This window comes from Hippocampus zosterae, chromosome 6, assembly GCF_025434085.1.
Source record: "Hippocampus zosterae strain Florida chromosome 6, ASM2543408v3, whole genome shotgun sequence".
Lineage (NCBI taxonomy): Eukaryota > Metazoa > Chordata > Actinopteri > Syngnathiformes > Syngnathidae > Hippocampus > Hippocampus zosterae.
The window spans coordinates 11,890,529-11,914,692 of NC_067456.1; the positions used below are offsets into that span (position 1 = coordinate 11,890,529).

Sequence of the window (24,164 nt, forward strand, 5' to 3'; positions counted from 1 at the left end):
TTCTATGACAACTTTTTATTTTTACACCCCCCCCACCGACTTATTACTCATTACTTTCTCAAAAATAAACTTGTTATGTGTTTCAACATCATCAGATGAAAATGCAACCAAAAAAATCAAAGAGAGGTAACGTCAACCACAATTAAGATCTTGATGTATTGAAATGGGGTCTTTTAGGCGGAAAATAACAGGGACAGTATCGACACTGGAGGAACGGGAACAACGGAGCGTTAAGCGTGATGGCAAGGTATGTATGTCCATTATCTGAGCCCAGCCACAGGCAATGTCTTTGTTTTTGTTGTATACTGGAGACATTGGGTTTCTGAGCAAAAGATGAACATGAAACTGAAGGGAACCCCCTAGAAACAACCAAGAACTGAAAGAGGCTGCAGTAGAGGCCTGAAAAATCATTTCAAATGAGGAATGCAACAGACTGGCAAAGTCGATAGGTTGCAAGTAAGGGTTGTGCCACCAAGTACAAAATATTAATTCACTTTGATTTAATTTAACAAAGTCTATTCCAGTACTTTTGATTACGTAAAAAGTGGGTGGCTCCAAACAAAACTGCTGAGTTGTTACTCATCTAGATGTAAACACCATGGCATAAAAGATGGAATTCTCAACTTTTGTCTGACATTCTTTTTTTTAATCTGAAACACAAATGCCTTGTGTATATATTAATTAGATGTCTTGGAGGAAGGAAACATCTCAAGGACTGGAGTTTGAGACCCCTGATTATATGTGTGGCTGTGTCACTCAAAAAACACAAATGTATTGTCGTGTGTGAAACACGGTTGACATGAAGAAGCCATCCACCATGAAATCTGCCGAACGCAGCACAATTCTGTTTCCAAAATGCACTGGAGTTTGTCCAAAAATAAATTGAAGCAGCTTATTCCTCAACTCGTCTGATTGGCAGCAATGTTTATGACGCTGTGTGTGTTGTCATCAGTCATTTTATTCCTGAGATGAGTGGGTGTGCAGCAATCAAAAAGCAGGCTCCTACTTGAATAATGAGTCACAATTCCGACATCACAGCATTTCTGCACACATTTGCCTTTCAAAGGCTGTTGTATGTGACAAACCGCATAAATGTCAACTTTAATCCAATGTCACTGACTTATTTTCACTTATGATGTGCATAAAACAGTGGGAAAAATTGACTACGATGGAATGTCCCCCTGTTATAGTCGAAGTAATAACTGCTGCCTGTTGGGCGATTTAGCCCTAGGTAATTTAAATTGATTGTTTCCCCCACATCAGTAAAGCAAGTTTGAGTTTGATTAGGAGTCTTATTAACTGATAAAAATTGAACGCTGATTTGAAAAATTGGAGCATCATGGTGGCCGACGGTTTAGCACGTCTGCCTCACAGTACAGAGGTAATTGGTTCGATTCCGGGCCCTGGCCTTCCTGTGGGGAGTTTGCATGTTCTCCCCGTGCCTGCGTCGGTTTTCTCCAAGTACTCCGGTTTCCTCCCAAATTCACAAAACATGCATGGCAGGTTAATGGAACACTCCAAATTGTCCCTGGATGTGATTGTGAGCGTGAATGGTTGTCTGTCTTTGTGTGCCCTGCGTTTGGCACACCCATTTCAGGGTGTACTCCGCCTATTGCCCGAAGATAGCTGGGATAGGCTCAAGCACGCCCGCGACCCTTGTGAAGATAAGCAGATTAGAAAATGGATCAATGGATAAAAAATTGGATCCTAGCATAGAGCGAGGTGAAAATCCCCGTCTGGGTCAAATGCCCTTTGCTCACACCGCATCCACAATTCCCATCCTAACCACTAGACGGAGCCAATTTAAATAACCACTGTTTCCCTGAACCAAAGCGGCATAATCAAATTTTATTCAGCATTGAGGTTGGTGGGAATTCCAAAGAACTGATTTTGAGATAAGTTGATGTAACATTATGACACAAAAAAATAAGGCTTTTTTATTATTTTGAAAGGAAATGCTGACCCCCCAAAAATATTATTATTATTATTATTGCACTTTGTATAAAACAGTGGTTGTTTTAAAGTGCTCTATAAATACAGTTGAGAGTTGAGTTGATAGTATTATTATTATTATCATTATTAGACGTGGTAACTTTGGTCATGAGTTAGTTTGATATTCATTGTGGTTCCTACTTTTCAGTTGCTTGTTCTCTACTGCAAAAAAAATGTTGATAAATAAACCCGAATATGTGTGGAAAAAAATCTTTTGTTTCTTTTTACTGGGCGTAATTCACAGGGACCTAAAGCAAAGGAGGGGTTTATCCTGGTTTTGATCAGGCCTTTACTGGGAGATGGGCTCTGCACGCCCTGGACCCCATAAACTGTTGCTATTCCATCCATCCATTTTCTGATCTACTTATCCTCACAAGGGTCACGGGGCATGCTGGATCCTATCCCAGCTGTCTTCGGGCAGTATGCTGGGGACACCGTGAACTGGTTGCCAACCAATCGCAGGGCGCACATAGACGAACAACCATCCGCACTCGCACTCATACCCGGGGACAATTTAGAGCAGGCATGTCCAAAGTCCGGCCCGGGGGCCAAATCCGGCCCGCGGTCGAATTTCATCCGGCCCTCGGCCCCGTCATAAAATCAGTGCCGTCTGGCCCGCAGGTTGGGCGCAATGGAACACGTGTTGCATTGACTGAGGTCTCGTAGACTGGTGAGTGATGTTTCATAGAGTACTGCTTCCCTCTAGTGGCTAAATGAGTAATAGCATTCACTAAATGAGTAATAGCATTTAGACACTAGAGGACATCACTCACGAGTTAACAAGACATCACTCCGTGTTTATATTTGTAAGCTTTTGTTAAATTGTTAATTATTATCATTTTATATTCATGCATTATATTCTTTTAAGTTAGTTACCTTAATTATACTCTGTTTAATACGTCCTGAAATATTCTTAGGTTGCTTACATGTGATTGGAGAAGAAAAACAGGAAGGCGGGTCGTTACCGGAAGGGGGAGTGTTGGTTGGAGCGTTAGCGGGGAGCGGTTGAGGAGAGAAAAATAAAAAAAGAGAAAGAGCTGTGTTCAAACAAAGTCGTCCTCTCCTTTTTTCCCATTCTAAACGTAGAGCAATCCATTTAAAACCTGCGAACCCTTCAACTTACATATTGACTGATATGTCATATTTCAAATGATCCTTGCAGTTGTGGATATGTGTATAGCTTGTTCATTTCCCTGTTGTTCGAGTTAAAGGTTTTGTGTCTATTGAAAAGTCATGGTGATACATTTTATGTTTCAAATCAATCAATTTGCACTCAGGAGACTTCTGTTTAAGAAAAAGTCAAGTGAATAAGGAGTTGCATGTGATATACCTGTTTCAAATGAACCAAAAGAAATTCTTAAGATTGTTGAAATTAAAATAAAAATGGAAACGTGAAACAGACTGGCTTACTAAAATTTGTTGAACAATATTCTTGTTCAATGTAAAGAATGTCAGCCAAGGTCGGCCCCCCGACATTTTACCACATAAAATCTGGCCCCCTTGGCAAAAAGTTTGGACACCCCTGATTTAGAGTGTTCCATCAACCTGCCACGCATGTTTTTGGAATGTGGGAGGACTCCGGAGTACCTGTGGAAAACCCACACAAGCACGGGGAGAACATACAAACTCCACACAGGAAGGCCGGAGCCAGAATTGAACTCTGAACCTCTGCGTTGTGAGGCAGATGTGCTAACCAGTCGCCCACCGGGCCGGCCCCACTGCTATTCCCTTACCCTGATTCAGGTCCCCATGGAATGAACCTGTAAAAAATGTTCCTCAAAACTAGAATGTGGCTCCTCAAGTGAAGTCATTGATTAGCATAACTGCTTTTCAAAGAAAGGTATGCATTAAGTCCATTAGTAGTTAAAAAAATATTATATATATATATATATATATATATATATATATATATATATATATATATTATACACACTAATGATTCATTTAATCATTTTCACAGTATGTAAGACTATCCCAACGATTATGTCGATTAGGCTTATTTAAATACCAAAATGTGCCAAATCTTGCTTTAACATTACTTGGCTACCCTTGCAACGAAGAAAGAAATTGTTTAGTTGAGTTTAGTATGACAAAATCCAAGTCAATTTTTTGTCGAAAAGTTGCTACGTTCCCTTTAATTTAAATGTATTACGTCACGATAACGCGAGATAAAACGATCAGGAAGTGGTTTACATTTGGAATGGTGGGTGTTGAAAGCGTGTGATTTTGGATTAAATTTTAAAACAACTGGTTTATTTGTGGAATAGTACTGTTATGGTACCCATGTCTAAATGGTCGATCGAGGCGCCACCGGACAGAATATTTTATGATATTATTATATGAGGTGGACGCTTTGTGGTAGCTGCCTGCTAGCTTACTACATCCTCTTCGGGACGAGTTACTGATTCTTTGGAAACGTCATGTGCAATTTTCATTAGCCTTACAATTGACTAGTGACCTCTTAGTTATCATAATTGTTACTGTACTGTTTTCATGTCTGCTCCTTTCCCTCTTGTTCCATGTACCCTTGATACCAGTGGTGTGAACGCTGAGGCTTCGTGAGGCATGTTCCCACAGGGCGCATCAACGACACAGCGGTCACGCTACAGGCCAAGGCCCGATTCCATGGATCCATACTTTTACCAACACCGAGCAGTCGACAGGTGAACATGACTGGGTGCCAGAATTGTAGTTGGATTGTGGGATTATAGCTTAATTTTTTTTTGTTACAGTTATCCAAAGATTATGGGTTGTTTCAGGACTTTCATAAAGTTTTTAATATTCAGCTTTTGGTGAAAATTCCGGGATGAACAGAAAATGCACGTTAATACCTTTGCAGGCAAATCTATAAAACTAGGAAATTGTGTGTTGATGGTCTGGGACCTTTTCAGTCCCTCTGAAACAAACGTTTTAACTGCTTAACATCTAGTGTGTGTTTTTTAACAGCTATGATGTTCGTGCACATGACAGCTTGCCTCCTTATGACTGGAAGCCTTGCCCATCGCCCCCTCCTCACACACGGAGAGATTGGCGCAAGTATGTCGACTTGTCTCAAAGATTCTGACTGACAGTTGTAGGCATTTGGGATTTAACATCTCACATGCATTTCCAGGAGGAAACACGAGGACTATGGCTCCCCGATTGACAAGCGCCGACGTGGTAATGACTCACCTCATCCCCCTTCAGGACATTGTCACCCTCGTCATCGCTCTTTTAGCCCTGACCCAGGTTTGGCAGGCTCGTCCAGATCACCCTCTGGTTTTGATCACCCGCATTCGCGTGTGCACCCTTGTGTACCTGCGATCCCACGCAACTCCATGAACCATCATGTGCACGATAACGAGCAGGTATCACAGAATAGCGCAGTGCATTATCGCGCCGAATGTGTTTTCATGTTTTCCTGTTTTTGTGCCCTCAGCTAAGTTTTCAAGTGGCCTGTCTGTTCGAGATGTGCCAGCAGCAGCATTCGGATTTATGTCGGAAAGAGACATGCAGAAGTTTGCTACAAGAAGACATGCGTGTCTGCACAAGTGTGTATTAATGACTCTTTCACTCGGTTATCCTTCCGTCGTCACTGCTTTGTTTTTTCTCACAGTGGGGCAGCTCTATATGACTGGTTCTACCATGAGTGGATTAGCCTGCCGTAGCAGTGACGCCGATTTGTGTTATGTCATCCATGTAAGTGTTAAATGGCTTTGGACTTCTTTTTTTCCTCTGCCTTTTGCAGTTTGTGCCATTGAAGATTTGCTTACATCATCACATTTCTGTTTCAGAAAAAAATGGATCCAATTGCTGTACTCTCTTCCCTCCAAAGGATTATGAATTCAATGAGTGAGTACAAAAGTCATCTCAGCAGCTATTACCAGAACCATCATACTCATTAAATTATAATTCAGCTAGTCATCGTTTAATCAGTGGGTGTTAGAAATCTAGAACGAAGCATTAGGGGGGCCACACTGGAGAGGGGGGAAAAAAAGTGTGATTACAAAAACAAATGAATTGAACGTGCTATAATCACACCGTGCTTTCATATTTGACACAGCTTTTGCTGTTGAGGGCCGTGGGAAACAGTTTCTCCGAGCTGACGTGGGTTGAAACGCAGACTGCGCCTAACTGGTCGCCAGGCAATCACAGGGCACATATCGAGAAATATATCAATGCCATCTTAGCTTTATGCTGAGCTGTCATTGAAATGAACAAAAGTTGTGAAACTGCTTCTTTGGCAGACTACGCTGACCTCCGACCATGGCCACCGAATGGCACTGCCACTAACAGCCAGAATGACTCAACCAAACTGTGACCACTCTTAGTGGTGGATCATTCGGCTTCTCCGTCGAACGGCCCAGCCAGCGTCAAGACCAAATATGAAACCACGTACCACTATCAGTTTAGCAAAACTCGCCATCCCTTTGTCGAAAAAAACACTAGTTTCATAATCTGACAAAAATCATCCCAGTTCCCCCACCACAAGGTGGTGCTCTTTCCTCAGGGGGGGATACAATGTTTTTGAAGGTAGGACTTGTCTAAATCCTGTGCTTCATTTCTTGCTAGATTTAGTTGAGCGAGTACGGCTGATCAGAGCCACAGTGCCGATCCTCAGGTTCAAAGAGAAAGGCAGGTAAGGAGCGACACCTGTCATGGTCTGTGAGTTTCACATTACGCGCTACAATTTTAAGACTGAACTACATGTGTTGTTCTCTCTTCAGCAATCTGATGTTTGACCTAAATGTCAACAACATCGTGGGCATCCGAAACACATTCCTCCTGAAGAGCTATGCTTATGGTAACCGTTCTTCTAATTCAGAAGTCAGTTTCGTAAGTTAGAGGAAGGCTAAATTTATCTGCTCATGTGACCGTCTGTATTTCAAGCTGAGCCCAGGATACGTCCCCTCATCCTTGTTGTTAAGAAGTGGGCGCGGCACCATCAAATCAACGATGCCAGTCAAGGAACGTTAAGCAGCTACGCATTGGCGCTGATGGTTCTGCACTACCTCCAGAGTCAGTATACACACTACACATACGTATTTATATTCCACCCGTTTGTATCCTCATTCCAGGCTATAATTTCTTATTTGCCGTTTCAGCCCTCGAAAAACCAGTGATTCCTTCACTTCAGATGGACTTTCCAGTAAGTTTCCCCACTCTTGGGAAGCTTGGGCCCAGATTCACTAAGCAGTGAAAATAGAGCAAACAGATAGCGTTTCATTCACAAAAAGCGCACCGTTGGTGAAATGCGTCACTACTTGAGATAACCAAGCAGAATGCGTCTGGTTGTGGCGGTGCTATTTGCGCGCATTGAAATGAGGTAATCTGCATACAAATCACCCACCTCTATGCAAACGAGCCTCATTGCCAAACAACGTGTAATTCACTAACACCGGCGCTAATAGCCACACTCGGTTTGAGTGAAGCCAATCACGGCTATCGAAAAACTTGGTGCTCCTCTGTGGAAGCCTCCTTTTTTGGGTGGGTATATGCATTACAACCTGTGACGTCTGAGCAATGTGAGGGAGCACTCCACATGTATGTGACATTGTCCAAAATCACATTAACCGTCCTCTTGTTCTACCTGTCGCTATGCATCACCGGCATAGATAGATGAGCAAAGATACATTGTGGCGATAGGTGACGGCACACCTTCAACGCCCATACTATGAGTTAGTTTAACATGACATAAACTATGCTGTAAAAAATACCTTCTTGATCCTTTGCGAAACATCTAAAAACTCATGTACCGTACAAAAGAAAGTCACGTGGGAACATCACAGGAGAAAACAAATCGGGTTAAGTCTCATCGGGTTTGTTTTGGGGGGTTTTTCTGTCTGTCTTGACATGGCCTTTGCAATGTACTTGTAACCATAGAACATGAGTGATATAATATCCTCTTCAAGTTGTAAATATCTTGTCTTGATTTTTAGGAGTGTTTCGATCCCTCTTTGGAGATTGACATGATCCCTGAAGCAGCCGAAAACATCCCCCGCTACCATTCGCGAAACCAGTCGTCGCTGGGAACGCTGCTTCTGGGGTTTCTCGAATATTATGCGACGCAATTCAGGTGTTCGACATTACCCCACACATTACATCACCGGTTATTGTGCGTCTCAATTTTCTGTTGTGCTTTTCCCTGCCCGCTGTGTATTCCAATCGCCTCGCCAACCGCCCCTTTCTTCCCCCTCGTTCTCATGTTTCTGCTTGAGTGCCAGAGGCAGGTGTGACCTTTGGCTTTACGCAGCACAAACCTGATGTTGTGGTGGTGCGGGCTGTTCATAACATGGCACAAGTGCCCAAGCTGCGTTTTGATTTGACTTGGGTTTAAATTCAAATTGTGTTAACCATGTAGAGTACTCAAACACATTCCTTCTATGTTGAGGGTTTCTTCTCGTTTGTGCAAGACTGCTATGTCCTGGCCTTCACGTTCACAGACCCTGTGCCATGATTTAATCGCCAGGTGTGTTGCCCACCTGATCTCCAATGCTAACTTTTACTTCTGACGAAATAATGTTTTGTTTACTTTTATCTTTACTATATGATGATAGATGCCTTTCTGTGTTGCGCCAGAAGTCATTACCCTAAAATGCAATAATAATAATAAAAATAATGCATATGTTTACATAAAAGGACTTTTCCACTAAATATATTTGACTTCTGATAACCCGTAGCCTCTGTCCTTGCGCGAGTAAACACCGTTGGCCTCTAGTTGCAGAAATACTAGCTCACCTACCTACGGATTCTGTTATGCTGCTGTTTTTTATTGCATACTTTTCCAAAAGACTATATTCATTATCATAGATGAAGTTCATTACCCAAGTTTTTCATACATAAGGATGATTCATCACTGATTCACCCGGAAGTCAGAATGTAGAAAATAAACATTCTTGCCACCGACGATAGCATTTTCTTGTTGTTTTGCATAATAGAAGACAAACATTGTCCCATGAGTCATTTGTGACTCAAAACCAAAAGCTCCCCCAAAAACATTGAAATAGGCCACAACATCAGGTATAGGCGGCCAATCTAATGAGATCCAACAGAGATATTCATTCACATGGAGGGTATTGGTTCCAATTGCAACTAAATCATGTTTAATCTTATCCATAATGCAGCTGGAACAACGACGTGATTTCTGTTCGAGCTGGCAAAGCTTTACCCAGGCACCATCATCCAAATTGGAAAGACAAATTCATATGTGTGGAAGGTAGGCATGTTGTCAGTTGTACTACTGCAATGTATTGACGGAAAAAATTCTCAAAGTAATTTGTGTCGGGAGAGAGGACGTATTGGCATTTTTTCTGAATTGCTCAAGGAAAATAATTTGAAAATGTTAGCCATTTATTTACAGGGTTGTGTAGTACAAATTTGTGCGCTGCGGAGTGCCATTCTGTTTCTGAAATGCATATTTTGGAACTGCCTCTGCAGATCTGTTTGCATTCAAGGGGAAGTCAAGTTAAAGGTTTTCTTAAGTTATATGTGCCTTGACCAATTGAAACATTGTGTTTTTAAACAGGAAAAGACATCTATTTCTATGTATCTCAAAGGGGTATCTCATTTTGTCGACTGATAATGACATTGTGACCCCCCGCCCCCCCCCCCCCCCCCCCCAAGGATTCACCTGCTTTCTGGATTTACTCATGTGACTTTGGGAACCTGAGCCCCAAGCCGTATTCATGTCATTTTCTGTCGACAGCAAAGGAGGAAAGTGGTTGACCCTGGGATGGATTGTAACGGGTGGATTTTGCTGCCGCATTCAGATTCCATTAAAAAAAAAAGTTAATCAGAATACCATGTTCACTCATTGAGGTGCATATTATTGAATACAACATTTTTGATTTGAGTTCCCATTCGTCAAAACCAACAACTTTGTATGTTATCGCTGCTTCAAGGCCCCCCAGTCACCAATCTTAGATTTTTTTTCTCACAAATTGTCACTGTTCTCAATGTGAATATTTCTGAAAGTGACTTGAATTGCTGGCATTCTCTTTCAGAGCCGTTTGAGAGGAAAAATGTTGCACGGGCAGTCCACAAACAGGCCAAATTCGATTACATTAAAACACAGTTTTTCGAGGTATGTGGGGATATGGGGAGGTCGTTTTTGAAGCATTTTTAAAAAGAGTGAAACTAATCCTTTTGTTCCTGTTTTGATGCTCATTTTGCATGTTGTCTGTGTACGCAGTCCTGGTTAATGCTACGGAGGGAAATGGACCTAAACTCCATTCTTCCTGTACAAGAGATCATTGATGAGGAAACATCCTGGCAATAAGGAGTTGCTCACCTTTTCACACAGTGACACCAGATACATATTACTCAAAAAGTCCCAGTCCGCGGCAGCTTTATCTGATTTGTTTATACTTGTTATAAAGACTTTGTGATTTTTGTATTGCTCTTGTTGTATTTCCACGTGTCTTTTTTTGTACATGTTTGTATGATTGTTTTTTATGTTAAATTAAATCTACAGAGTCCATAAGATGACATGGAAGGGGAAAAAAAACATCTGTATTCTCTCACAAATTTGCGTTGCCTCTTAAAACCTGACCCACAATCAATGGAATGCAAATTTTCTTGATTTTGTTTTTCCATGTCACCTCATGGGCCTCATGAATCAAAATGGGTGATCTTGAATTGATTGTAAAGTATACTAGATTTTATGCTTTGATAAAAACCAACGCAATTTTTTTCTCTCCACCCATATAAAGATCCAAAATACATTAAAAATGGCCAAATTAACCTGATGACTTTTAGCATCTAACTGCACACAAAGGTTTCTTTTAAATAGGGAGAGACAAAGATTATGTATCAAATGAAGTTAGTTTTTTTTATTTTTATGAAGCTTTCAAACTTGAGAGGAAAGACAAGTGTGTATGTATAAGCGGCCCTGAAGCATTGCCAAGAACAGCAGGGGAGACGAGGGAGTAATGTTTCAGCACACAGCCTATATTTAGCAAAGGGGATTTTGATCTTAAAGTTACACGACTCCACCTGCAATTCATTTGGTACAGATTGATGTCCACAAGATGTACGTTAGCTTAGATTGCCACTAACGTTTTGCCAGAATGTAATTCATGCATTCAAATCTTTGCGCCCGACTTAGACCCCGTGAGATTGAGCACCTTCCTTTCCACATGTACTCTACACACCCCTCTTTTCCTTCCCCACTTAGTCTATTTCTGTCCCGAGCTGAGTCAGATGGACCCCTCCTCATTTAGAATGACACAAACGGAACAGATCAAAGCTCCTGAACTCGAGGGGCTGAAAACAACAAGACCCGAAAGGAAAAAAAAATACCCACTAAATTCCCAAGGAATTATGGAGGAATGTGGAAGTTTGGACTCTGAGTTGACAGAGTTCCAGTGTGAGGCTTCCGATGTCATCAGCCAGGAGGATGAGGAAGAGGACGAGGTGGAGGAATTGCGAAACAGGTGCCTAACACACCCAAATGGACCAAATACAAACATGATGATGCTATCGATTAAATTTGTCAAATACTTGGTAACTTCTATTAGTGCGCTTTGTTCTTTCGCTATTTCCTTATTGTTAAAAATTCAGTGGCAAGAGAGTGTGATCTGGTTTGCATGAGGACACCGGTGTTGGAGTAATCAAATATATTAATCTGCTAAAATGTGACATTCCAAGGAGTTTGTGCACTTAAAGCAACCACATGCCAGTATTTTTTCACATTTATTACGGTGCGTGCTACACATCCTCGCTCGCCTCTGGTTACATCATGATGTCTTGGATTCCTTGCACATTTTATCCTGAACTTTACCATTGCATCACTCACTAGTCAGAGGTGTTAGCACATGTTGCTGATCCCAGTTTGACGTCTTCCTTTGGGCGGCTCAAACGTCTCCTCTCAAAAGCTTCTTGTTTTCCTATGCTAGTCTACGGGAAATTGTCCAGGATCAGTCTGTGAAGCCCAGACTCCAGTACCTGATGGTGGATCCGTCATTCTCCATGGTGACCGTCCAGAGTGAGGACAGCGGTATTGTTTGGGAAACGGCCTCCAGTCGCTGTTCTACTCCTTGGGCCTCTGAGACCAGCTCCATATCTGAAGCCTGCAGCATGGACGGGTCTCAGGGAACCGCTGGGAAAGTCACCATCATCTTTGATGAGGACAAAGTAGTCCGCAGGAGAACAAGGTCAGGAAGGAGCAGCAGACCGAGGGACAGGCTAAGCAGATCTGGGAGTTCAAGGCCAGGCTCAGCTCTGGGAGTGGAGAGAGCAGAGATGGCAGAGGTGTCGCTTCCCAATGTCAAAGAGCAGCAGAACGGAACCGAGACAGCTTTGGGAGAAATCAAAAACAAAGATCAGCAGTTGTTTAGTTTGATTTCAGAGGGGTATGAGATTCTTAACATAAGGGTCCCATCCAAACTTGCCACAGTGGATGAAGAGGAGAGCACAGAACTCAAGGACAACTTGTCTTATCTTGACCAAACCTCTAAGATCAGGTCTCGAATTCACTTTGAGACCACACAGAACCTTGGTTCACCTCAGGACGTGGAAATGCTGGAATGCAATGAGGTAGGCTCAGGGTTGTAATAAATGATTTCATTTGTCCAATGAAATATGTATCTTTTTGTGGCTGTTTTCTTACTCTTTTAATCCATTTAATGATTCTGATCAACCAACAGCCTTCAAAGGATGACACTGGGCCTTCAGTAGACACTGAACTGAGACATGCGTCAGTTCCGCAAGATGGCTCCAAAGACATTGACTATTTTGAGAAGTTTACCCTGCTAGATGAGGGGGTTCCTGGACAAAAAGAGCCACCCCTTCAAAAGGAGGCGGTCGAAACTGCGAGGGAATGCAAAGTGGAATTAATGCCCGTAAAGGGAGTCAAGGACAGCCCATCGGAGTCAGAGGACTCCTTTGTCTTTGTGACAGAAAAGGAGATAGTCGAGGAACATCTGGATGAGGTCTTCTATGGAGATGGAGCCCCATTAAATACCATGGAGCAAACAGCAGATGAGGGGGTAGAAAAATCAAGAGTGAGAAGAGAGAGCCAGAGATCCATGAAGGAGAGCGGCTCAGTATTGTTTGGAAGAGAAGAAACCACCCTTACGCCTATTTATATCTCCCCTGGACCCCCTAAGATCATCGATCCCATTCTGCTGGAAGAACCCACCGCCATGTCCTTCATGTACTCTAACCTTTATGCGGATGCCGTGGGCGAGAGGAGAAAGAGCTACGAGGAATACTCCGAGGCAGAGAGCCTGACTTCTGAAAAATCATTGAGGAAACATTTGTCAGATTCGGAGGAGGCAGACGAATACCTGGAAAAGTTCATCTTGAAAGACGAAACCCCCACAGTGGACCTTTCAGTTGACTCGGTGGAGGATAGGAAGGAAAGGAGGAAGTTTTGGTCACAGAGTAAGTTTGAAATGACAGGGTGTCTAATGAGAGCAGAAGACGACATCAAGATGAAGGCTGCAAAACGAGCAGTTAACATTGCAGTAGTGGAAGATACAGCAGCAGCAAGGTCTGACAAGCAAGTTCCAGACATGGAAAGGGAAGAGTTACACCACTCTGAGGATACTGAAGAGCAGCCTGTTCCTGTAGATTCAATTCCCAAAAAGAGGCAGAGGAAGGAAAGGGAGCAAGCTCAAGATGGAACTTCCGACGGCTTCACAGACGCACCTCAAGAGTTTAATAGCTTAAGAGTAGAAGCAGCAGAGGAGCACCAACGAAATGAGCAAGTTCAGCATCAAAGTATGACAAAACCCCCAGAACTGCCTCAAATACATGCAGTGCAGGAACAGGAACATGAAATGCCACCTACTGTTGCAGTCCTCAACCGTCAACAAGAAGATGACGTAGGTGAAATTCGTGAGAAGGCTGCAGCTGAGACTCCGATTGTGGCACTTGTTGATCAGGACAACCAGGATGAGATCCCAGCCATCGAGGCAGGGAAAAAATGTTCAGTTGAAATGGAGACTCGAGAAGAGAAGTCGCCATGTAATCAAGAGGAGCTTGATCCTGAGCAACTGGCAGCAGTTGAGTTCGTTACTGTCTGTGAGCCCAGGGTGAGCGCGGTTGTGAAGGTATGCGAGAAGACAGCTGATGAAAAAGTGACGCGGACTAGGGTTCAGATTGATCTCCAGGAGGTAGCGAGTCTTCTGCAAGCAGAAACGAGAGCCGATGTGTCGTCACTGAATGTTGCCGTAGACGAGTCGGCAAGCTTTGTTCCTGATGAGGGTTTGGAGGTCAAAACCAAAGTTAAAGAACAAGACAGAGATTCAGGTCAGCCGGAGCGGGAGACGTTTGAATTTAAGAACCAGACACCTTCAAAAGGCAACAAGGCCAACTCCCAAAAAGCTGAAATGGACGACAACTTGATTGTCTTTGTCCCCAAAGGCCAAGCTGTGGAGATGGACATAAACATGAGTCCGTTCTCAGAGAGCATTGCAAAAAGTAATACAGGAACCCGACCTGATCTCGACACACAGGCTGAACATCTACCTTCATCTGAACCTGACATCATGGAAGCAATACCAACGCCTCAGCCGGAAGAAGAACCGATTGGACAGTTGGAAACATTGAAGATGATGGCCCCGCCTTCACCTTCAGTGGAAAAGGCAGAGATGGAAGAACCGAGGACAGAGCCCGACAAAGAAAAGGGCCTTTTCCCCCCTTTGAGGAGCTATGCCCCACAGGAGGATTTATCTCTGCCGCCTGAGGACGACCTACAACCAGATATTGCAGATGTCGAAAAAAAGAAAGAAATTGTCCCAGAAAGTGACTACATGAGCACAGACCGAGACATCGGTCTTAACAGCGAAACCGAGGATGCAAAAAAAGCTCAACATGAGACACCCGAAGACGTTCCAGATTACGAGATGATTAATGAGGAGGACATCAAAGAGCTCGTCGAAGCTGAAGTAGAGGAACCAGTGTCGGTCTCTGTTCGGGGGATTGAGTTGGAGGAAGAGAAGAGGGACGTGGGTATGTTTGAAGACAAAGATCTCATTGAGACTGATTATGACATCATTGATGCTGAGGAGCAACGGCAGGCCCAATTGGCCGCTGAGCTTCAGGGGATGGATTGGTTCTGTCTCACCTGTCAGTGTTTGCTGTCGAAGAATGACTGTGATTGTGGGGGCCATGATGGCCACGAGGTGCTTGCGGTGGACAAAGCCTTTGAGGACATCAGGGTAAGAAATCATTTGGGTATATCAATGTTATTTATTTGGCCTTTTTCTTTGAGACAATTTACTATGGCTTTGTCAGTGTGATTGTGCGCGCGAATGTTCGTTCGTCTGTGTCTGCCCTGCGATTGGCTGGCAACCAGGTCAGAGCGTACCTGGCCTACTGCCCGAAGACAGCCGGGATAGACTCCGGCACGTTTAGAAAATAGATGGATGTGTGTGGTGCCGTTGGTGAACGATACATTTTGATGTATTTTTAAACAGTTATTATAATGCAATGATATATGAAACATAGATACATGACGCCAATTTAACCAATGCCACCCAATGCAAAGATTCACAAACCTGCAGTTAGCGATGCTATAGTACTGCATTCTGAGTCGCTACACTATAGGATCCTGTGCTGTGCTATTCTAGAATGCACTTGGTAACATGATGCTATGCCATTTACACTTCTGTCTTGTGCAGTCGAAAGCGATCCATCATTGCGGCTTAGCCATAAATTTACAAGTATCTGATTTTGTAGTTTATGCATAATGGGGACTAGCTAAACACTTGTCTTTTGGAGAAAAAGTTAATATTTTGGCATTCGCGTTTATAGTACATTCTGATATCATGTGCATTATAAATGCATAGAGGTCCAGTTGTCTAACTGTGTTGACTGTTGATGATGGCATTAAGTTTTTATTGTGAACTTATTCCAAACATGCGGCCGCTGGAAAAAGAACACACGTGTTCACGTGATGTAACGCTCTGCAATGATCGCTGGAAAAGGACCTCTGCCACGCCATGGAGTGGGCACTGATCTGTGATATGTTGACACAGGCAGGGCCAACACAGGCTCAGCTGTGTTTTTAATACAGTAGTGTCGTTTTACCTGCAGTGACTCGGATCGGTACGACATCTGCACGTTCACTCAAAACCAAAAGACTTTTTCTTCGACTAAATAACCGTGGGAAGAAAACCCAAGTCATCTACTTCCAGGGAATCATGGAAATGAATGAATGAATGAACGAACGGAAGTGTGACTCGGTATTGAATGTCTGCCATGTAACAGGATCGACTGAGTGACTGGATCTCCGAGTTGCAGGGGAGGTCGGAGAACATAGAGGACCTGGTGTCTGAGCTGGAGTTGGCCTACCACTCTGTGGAGGTACAGATTTAAAATTTACTGTATGGGCCAAATATGGGGACTTTGTTGTTTAATCCGGACCACCGACCATCAACTGCATCTTTTTGTTGCATGAATTTCGCTGTTCCCCTCGTCCTTAAAAATTGGTTCAAAAGAATGAATGACGTTTTGCAAAAAAAAAAAAAAATAATAATAATAATAATAATTTACATGTGACATTTTTTTAAACTGTGAAGTGGTTAATTATGATGAATACCTTTTGAATAATATAATTAATCAAAAAAATAATAATAATAATGTACATGTGACATTTTTTTAAACTGTGAAGTGGTTAATTATGATGAATACCTTTTGAATAATAGAATGAATCCATGAGAATATCATTTTAATATGTTAAAAATAACTTCAAATATTTGCTCAGAAGCAATTTTCTGTTTTTATTTTATTCACTTGGTTTCTTAATTAATTACCAAATTCTTTAAAAAGAGTTACATTCATAATATTTGCAGTAGAAGTAGTCTAAAATAAATACATGAAAAATATTTACATACCATCTGTATTCACGTCTTCATTTTACAGATTTTGCATGAACATTTTTTAACCTAATATTGATCCTCAGTCCATTTAAAAAAATCTAACATGGCAATAAAGTTAGCCTGTTTGGATAAAATGAGTTATTCAAGTATTGGTCCGCCCGCCCGCCCTCCTCTGCAATCCAGCACCAGTGTGTTGAGACCGAGGCAGCCATGCAGGCACAGAATGACGAAACGATGGCTTTGGTGATGGCGCAATACAACGACATGTCCATCAACATGGAGGAGGAGAAGAAGGTCAAGCTGGAACAGCTGTACGACCAGATTGTCTGCTTCCAGGAGAGCATCGACTCGGCCAAAGCCACCTTGGAGACCACGGCCAGAGAAGCTGAGACGGACGCTCGGGTATGGTTTCGGCCTTGATCGGTCGCTATTTATGTGCAAGCTATGACATTGCTGATGTTTTCCCAAGTAATAGTCATTTCTCTGATATCATGTCTCAACCATGTCTTTTCCCTTCAGAGCCCTGAGGACATTCATGCAAGGTAATATGCCTTCTGTGTCATGCGAATGAAGTGTGTAAGTGCTAGAAAACACACTGGCTGGCCACAATATGAAGTACAAGAGCCCAGCATAAAAGCCAAAAGCTCTCATGACAACAACACCACCACCACATCATTAGATGATCACTTTGCCCCATATGACATGTCAATAAAATACAGCATCCAGTGTATTTATTTCATGTGTTCAATTCAAAAAGTGAAACAAATATTCCGGATTCATTGAACACGGAGTGGATTGATGACATGTTTTTATCATGTTGATCACACTGGTCAACAGCAAATTTTGATCAGAGACGGATTTATGCGTCTCGAAAATGCATTTTTGATGCTGATTTTAAAATCAGCATTTTTTTTTCCCCTATCACATCAGGTTTGAGAGATGTTCTTTTTTGCGCAATACAGAAGTGGCCACACGTAATTTATATCTGTGTTGTTTCAGAAAACAATTTCACCTCTTGCTGAACCTAACCCTGAATTAATAATTTTTACAATATTACATAAACTATCATTGCTCTTGTTAATATTATTATGGCAAGGGTTGATGTGCTTGAGAAAAAATGAGGGCAGATTTGAAATCGGCTACAAAAAAAAATAGTTTTCCTACACCTCTGATGCAAAAATTTTGTAAAGATTTGCAGGGTAATTGTACTCTAATTTATAGCTAATGAAAACAATTCACAATCCCAAGAAATTGCAGAGTTACATGAATAATTTATTTTATAAAAGAAACCTGCGATGAATTGGCCTTCTGAACAATTTTTTGCACGTTAAATGTTTCAGTGGTACCGGTATTGAAATTGCCTGCGACGCACAAATACTGTTTGTCAGTAACATAAACTATGTGAAACACACTGCATGATTCAATCAAGTTCTTCACCACACCACAGCTTCAAGCATCTGTCCAGTGTAGCTTTTTGTTTGGTCAGGCTAAAGGCAGCTTTGGAGTCGACCATGTCACTGGAGTTGGGCTCCAAGGGATTGCTGGTGTTCGAGGATTACACCAAAGGCAACGCTTCCAGCCCGCATCTCGCGCAGCGAAAAGGAATTCCAGGTGTGAGGATGCACACACGCACCCCGCAGTGGGTCAACTTGCGTGGCGCAAAGCGATAAATGTGTGCCCGCTCTGCGCTGCAGTCCCTCAGAGGCCCACGCTGCAGCCCCAGGAGGCGGGATCAGCTACCAGTGCCAGCGTCGCCGTTTACTGGATGATCAACCCCGGGGACATCATCGACTGCTTCCAGGTCTACTGCATGGAGGAGCCACAAGGAGGTAGATCATATATGGAGACACTTTGCTCAAGTGTACCCCATCGGTGTCCACAAGTAGAATATACAGAACTACTAATGCAGTATTATATTCTGGATTTTTCACTGGACGTTTCGACCGCCTACGCAAGATACTTTACAATGATGATGATGCCAATGAGATTTTATTGTATTTTTTTTGTTACCCGATTTAGCAATTCAGCGTCATGGTGTCGGACTTTCAAGACTTTGTGTACAAAGTATATAACGGCACTTTTTAAGGGATCAAAAGTAAAGGGACAAATAAACAATATAAATCAAACTTTTTATTATTTTTGGGGTTTGTTTCGCAGTACCTTTCGGGTTATTGTCCATCTGCACTGTGCGGCGCCGCACGATGAGTTCTGAAGCGTTTGGCTGAATATGAGCAGATACGATCACCTGAAACACTTCAGCAGTCATCCCGCGGCTTTTGTCGGCAGTCACATCAGTAAACGAAAGGGAAGCAGTTCCATCGCCGGCCATTCGCGCCAATCAGGCCGCGGAACAGCCGAGTCACCAATTGTCCCATTACTTTTGGTTCCCAATAATGCGGGAGCCATCTATCCCAATTGCTGTCATTCTTACACCGTTCATCTATTCTGGATGTAAATTCAAGATGATATGTCAAATTTTAATTGAACGGGAGGTGTGTTGTCCACAGCTGTGTCCGAGGAGTACCGCGTGACGGTGAAAGAGAGTTATTGCGTCCTGGAAGAGCTGGAGCCGGATAAGTCTTACAGAGTCTGGGTGATGGCTGTTAACTACACGGGCTGCTCTCTGCCCAGCGAGAGGCTCGTCTTCGCCACTGGTCAGTTGTGCACCGTGATGCATTCAGGAAAGCAAGACGTTATAGCGAAGGAAGACTTTTTACAGCTCCGTCAGTCCCTGTGATGGATAGCGAGCGATGCACCGTCATGTGGGACTCGGCCGTGCTGAGATGGAACCCGGCAAGACAGAGTCCTGGACAGAGTTTCATCTTGGAATACTGCCGCCAGTATGAGCTGGAAGGAGACGGGCTGAGGTGGGCAGTGTTCGATTTCTGACTTAATTGAACAAATTCCACTCAGGTTTTTGGCAACCATGATGATTTTATTTGATGAGCAAGATGTACCTTATAACCTAAACGAAATGAAAATCTTCATGGAATTGCTTCCGGCTCTCTCGGCACTCAAAACGACTGCTGTGAAAAAAAAGGTCATTGAAAGCCACAAGAACTGTGGTGGCCTCAAGATTTTGCACAGTACTGTTAAATGTGTGTGTGTGCGTGTGCACACATCCTCTTTTGCTCTTCCTCTAGATCAATCACTGGCATAAAAAGCTGTGAACACGGAGTTCGGCTGCAGCCCAATGAGAATTATCTCTTTTACATCAAAGCGGCGAATGAAGCTGGAGCCAGTGAACAAAGCGAGGCTGCTCTCATTTCAACCAAAGGTTCCAAATCATGTCCTCGTACATACTCAATGTGGCGCATTGCACGAGGGCTAACCGATTTTGAAAGATGATCTGATTATGATTGCCACCCACCCCCCCAGAGCAACATTGTGCTGAGAGTTGTTTCCAGTCGTTTGACAATAATATTTTGAAACCTTGATGACAAACACGGATTTATTATTACTTACTGTGTGTGTATAGCTGACGGAGTTTTTAAAACTGACAGGTGGGCCACGTCGTTGGGAAATGTTGTGACAAAGGAATACATTTTGGGGTTGTATTACACCGATCTGCATTAAAAGAATCTAATAAAAAGAAGACATCAATAGTCTACCAAAATTACAATGAGAAAAACAATCTGATTTTCAGTGAAAAATTTGTCTTCCTGCACTTTTTAAAAAATGTCAAAGCTTGGGGGGGATGTATAGAGAAAAACTACTGGTAATGACATATTTGGATTCTTCATCCAAAAAAAAAAACTGCACAAGAAAATATTGGTTACTTTGTTTCCGCAGTGTTATTTGTATTTTGATGTTTGCAATTAACCAATTAAAGGAGAAAATTCCGAATAGATTTATCAAGACAATCTTAGGAAAGAACATTCTTAAAGACTGCAACAAATATCACAGGACATTTAATTAACCTTTTCAAGGACAGCAGTTACTACAGTGGATAGCTTATCATGGTGTCAGGTTACAGGGTGCTTGAAAGGGTTAAAACAAGAATGATAGTCACAGATTTGTACCATGCTTTTCTTAATAATTAGAGATACTTTAGATATGTGTACTGTCAATACTGATGCTGGATTAAAGAACAGAGCAGGGCGTGGGGGCGTACGTGACTTGCTGGCCATACGGTACTATAACTTAATCGCAGCATCATACTGTGCAGCCGAAAGAAGTGTCCTAACAGTGTATTTCTTTTTTTTTTTAATGTAACTATTTAATTGCTTTCAGCAACAAGGTTTCATTTGCTGGAAGCTTCAGCTCATCCTGCTCTGGTGCTGTCAGAAGACCAATCCACCGTTTACTTGTCCCAAGATGCTCATCAAAAACACATTTCATCCACAGAAAAACAGTAAGTAAAGTACTGTCTATTTTGATGTCCAAAATAGATGTTCAACCTACATTTTTCTGGCGAGATGGTGATAACGGTCCAAAACAAAACATCGTATGATGCCCTGCAAGACATAAGTCAACTAATGAGCGTGTTATCTTTGTCAATGTTTTTTTCCCCTCCCTCCAGTGATGAAAATAATAAAGCACAAATGAACGGGCATGAACTACACAATTGACTGAATGTCAATTGCATACACAATTTATTCTTCAGGGCGGCCCGGTTAGCCAGTGTTTAGCACGTAGGCCTCACAGTGCAGAGGTGCAGGGTTTGATTCCAGCTCTGGCCTTCCTGTGTGGAGTTTGCATGTTCTCCCCGTGCTTGTGTGGGTTTTCTCCGGGTACTCCCGTTCCTCCCACATTCCAAAATCATACATGGCAGGTTAACGGAACACTCCAAATTGTGAGTGTGAGCGTGGATGGTCATTTATTGATTATTGATTATGAATGTATTGCAAAAAGCTGCTTGCATGGGTTCTGATTTAACAGTACCTTTTTTAAATTTTTATATTATATTATATTATATTATATTATATTATATATTATTATTGCTTATTTTTTTTAGTTTTGAATTGTATTTCCTTATTTTCATTTTTATACAGTAGTCAAGTCCTCCATTTATGAATGTATGGCAGCAAAAGAATAAAAATAAAAATATGTTACTTAAAATATCACCTGTACGGTTACTAAAGCTTTTATGATGAAGAGAGCGTGACCTTATCACAGGCAGGTTCTCTCCTATCCAGCATCGGTAACCTTTGACCACAGACGCACTCCCATCCATGTAGAAAGACTTCACGGAAGAGTGGAACCTTTTAATATCCCTCACCGTTTTCTTCTGTTTTCACTTCCTGTTTGTGTGTCTTTGTCGAGAACCTCCATGCTGTGTATTTTCTCATTTCCAGGCCCCCGTCCATCAGAGGTGAGTTATTACCAGGGAGGGGTCACTACTACTGGGAGACTACGGTGTCAGGATGTGCAGCTTACAGGCTTGGGATAGCGTACAGCTCAGCCTGGAGAAAGTGCCCATTGGGGGAGAACAAGCTTTCATGGTGTTTACAGTGCATCCCGTCACCATCTGGGTACGTTGAAATACAAACGTCTGTCTGTATTGTATACTGAAATTGGCAAAAGTGTCTGCTTGCTGTTGTGGTCATTTAGTTGCAGGTACCAGATGCTCCACGGTGCCGTTCAATCCAGCATCTTTGTGATAGAGTCGCCCGAGCGGGTGGGCACGCTCCTGGACTACCGGCGGGGTCGATTGCACTTCTACAATGCGCTATCGGGTCAGTTGTTGGGTTCTTTCAAGCATAACTTTGCAGGGGCGTGCCATCCTGTTCTGGCCCTGGACATGCCGGGTCGATTGGAGGTCAGTATGGTGCCGCAGGTGCCAGAGTTTGCCCAAGGTTAAAGAGGTTGTTGATTATGATGAAGCTCGCTGTCATACAAAATCATATGTTGAAGTCAAAATGTGGTACGCTCATAGGACTTGATTGAATTGGTCCTCCTTGTAAAAATGCTATAAAATTGTAAATATCAAACCACTAGATGACACATTTGTCAGGATGTGAAAGGCAACTGGACTGACATGAAGTTCATAGAAGTTCAAGTTCATTCTTCACAATGTTGTTTGCTCTAAACTTTTGACAGCATGCAATTTTTGTACTGCTTTGTAATTATTGTTTTCCTACACCTTCGTGACAAACTTTAAATTCTAATATTCTAAAATAATTAATTTAAAGCCTCTTGTTGTCCTAGTTGAATCTATTAGTGAATTATAGTGCAGCACTTTGTTTTTCTTATTGTGAATCTGACCGTTTTTTATGAAGATTTTTGTAAACATCCGTGATTAATCGTGTGTTTTTGTTTCTGGGTTTTTTCCAATTTCTTTTCTTTATTTATTGGAATTCAGATATTGCTGAGATGAATGAACACGATTATTTTTCTATTTGCTCAGCTGGAGTTTTGATTCAATCCGCATTACCAAGTTTGAACACAAGGTGGCACTACTATATACGGGAATTTTAGTGCCGATTAATTCTGCTTTGTCGCGTAATACGGACACAGACACACGTCCTTAACTCTTTTACCCTCATTACGTTTCCCATTAAAAGGTGAATGATGCCAGTAATCTCAACTCAAAAGGTTCAGTTTCCCAGCACGGGCCATTTGGATACCTTATAATTTCACAAGTGGCATTTAACACGCTTGGTTGTAATTGGGCGGCGGGGAAAAATACACGACATTTTGTTGTTTTGGGTAATGCTTTGTTCACACATTCCCTAAATAAGCATCCAGGTCTCAGCAGGAGTCTCTCTCATTTCAACAATAGCCGGGACACTTTCTGATCTTGACTTGGCATCATTTCCTTTCAATTAGTCTCACTTGTTTTCCATAACCAAAGGCCAGGCGCAAACAAAGCGCATTCTGTGTTCAAAACAAGTAAACAGACCATCTCACTATCAAAGGCATAGCAATGGCTTCAACTGCCGCCCACCCAATTGAATGCAGAGCTTCGTTGTCATAACAGAAAGCAACAACAACAAAAAAGATTACGTTCAAAAAAAACTATTTGTTATCCTACTTTATTCAACTTTTATTGAAGTTGTTTACCTTCCAGTCAAAGTGCATTAGCAATAGCTGCAGATGTCTTTTTAGGAACATAAATCATTAAAATGAAAGAAGCAATGAAGGCACACTAGTAAGTAGGAGTACAATAGTCCTCACAAGTCTGTATAAGTCAACACACAAATTCTGGTACCGCATGAATTCATGTTTGATTATGTCATCCAATCCAATACACTTGATTAACATAAAAAAAAATACAAAGAAAGGGGGGAAAACACTTCAGAGGCAACCAACAGTTGACACATTTCAAATTTGGACTTGAGATAAAAAAGAATGTCAGTTAGATAATGCAGGAACAGCAAACAATTAATATTTAAAATTAACACATGCGCAGCTGCTTCGCAT

General features: G+C 42.2%; 2 protein-coding genes across 4 annotated transcripts; both read left to right on the top strand.

The window, feature by feature from the left end:
- Nucleotides 1–4,153: 4,153 nt before the first annotated feature.
- Nucleotides 4,154–10,466, top strand: tent2 (terminal nucleotidyltransferase 2). Of its 2 annotated transcripts, XM_052068833.1 has the most exons (15): nucleotides 4,154–4,195; nucleotides 4,530–4,655; nucleotides 4,939–5,028; nucleotides 5,105–5,339; nucleotides 5,411–5,522; nucleotides 5,588–5,670; nucleotides 5,766–5,823; nucleotides 6,544–6,610; nucleotides 6,699–6,775; nucleotides 6,862–6,990; nucleotides 7,077–7,120; nucleotides 7,911–8,047; nucleotides 9,096–9,187; nucleotides 9,975–10,054; nucleotides 10,163–10,466. In XM_052068833.1, exons 2-15 carry the CDS (start codon nucleotides 4,558–4,560, stop codon nucleotides 10,247–10,249), a joined length of 1,389 nt encoding a protein of 462 aa, XP_051924793.1. In that variant the 5' UTR covers nucleotides 4,154–4,195; nucleotides 4,530–4,557; the 3' UTR covers nucleotides 10,250–10,466. The 2 variants fall into 2 exon arrangements, with proteins under 2 accessions (XP_051924793.1, XP_051924792.1); XM_052068832.1 differs by having other exon boundaries at nucleotides 4,178–4,655.
- A 125-nt stretch (nucleotides 10,467–10,591) lies between these two features.
- On the top strand, nucleotides 10,592–23,147 carry cmya5 (cardiomyopathy associated 5). Of its 2 annotated transcripts, XM_052068829.1 has the most exons (14): nucleotides 10,592–11,405; nucleotides 11,868–12,507; nucleotides 12,618–15,137; nucleotides 16,189–16,284; nucleotides 16,983–17,201; nucleotides 17,319–17,341; nucleotides 18,286–18,410; nucleotides 18,494–18,628; nucleotides 19,307–19,453; nucleotides 19,519–19,666; nucleotides 19,943–20,076; nucleotides 21,033–21,153; nucleotides 22,097–22,273; nucleotides 22,353–23,147. In XM_052068829.1, exons 1-14 carry the CDS (start codon nucleotides 11,173–11,175, stop codon nucleotides 22,600–22,602), a joined length of 4,968 nt encoding a protein of 1,655 aa, XP_051924789.1. In that variant the 5' UTR covers nucleotides 10,592–11,172; the 3' UTR covers nucleotides 22,603–23,147. The 2 variants fall into 2 exon arrangements, with proteins under 2 accessions (XP_051924789.1, XP_051924790.1); XM_052068830.1 differs by lacking the exons at nucleotides 19,307–19,453; nucleotides 19,519–19,666; nucleotides 19,943–20,076; ... (1 more) ...; nucleotides 22,097–22,273; nucleotides 22,353–23,147 and adding exons at nucleotides 18,819–18,863; nucleotides 18,957–19,284.
- The last annotated feature ends 1,017 nt before the right edge of the window (nucleotides 23,148–24,164 follow it).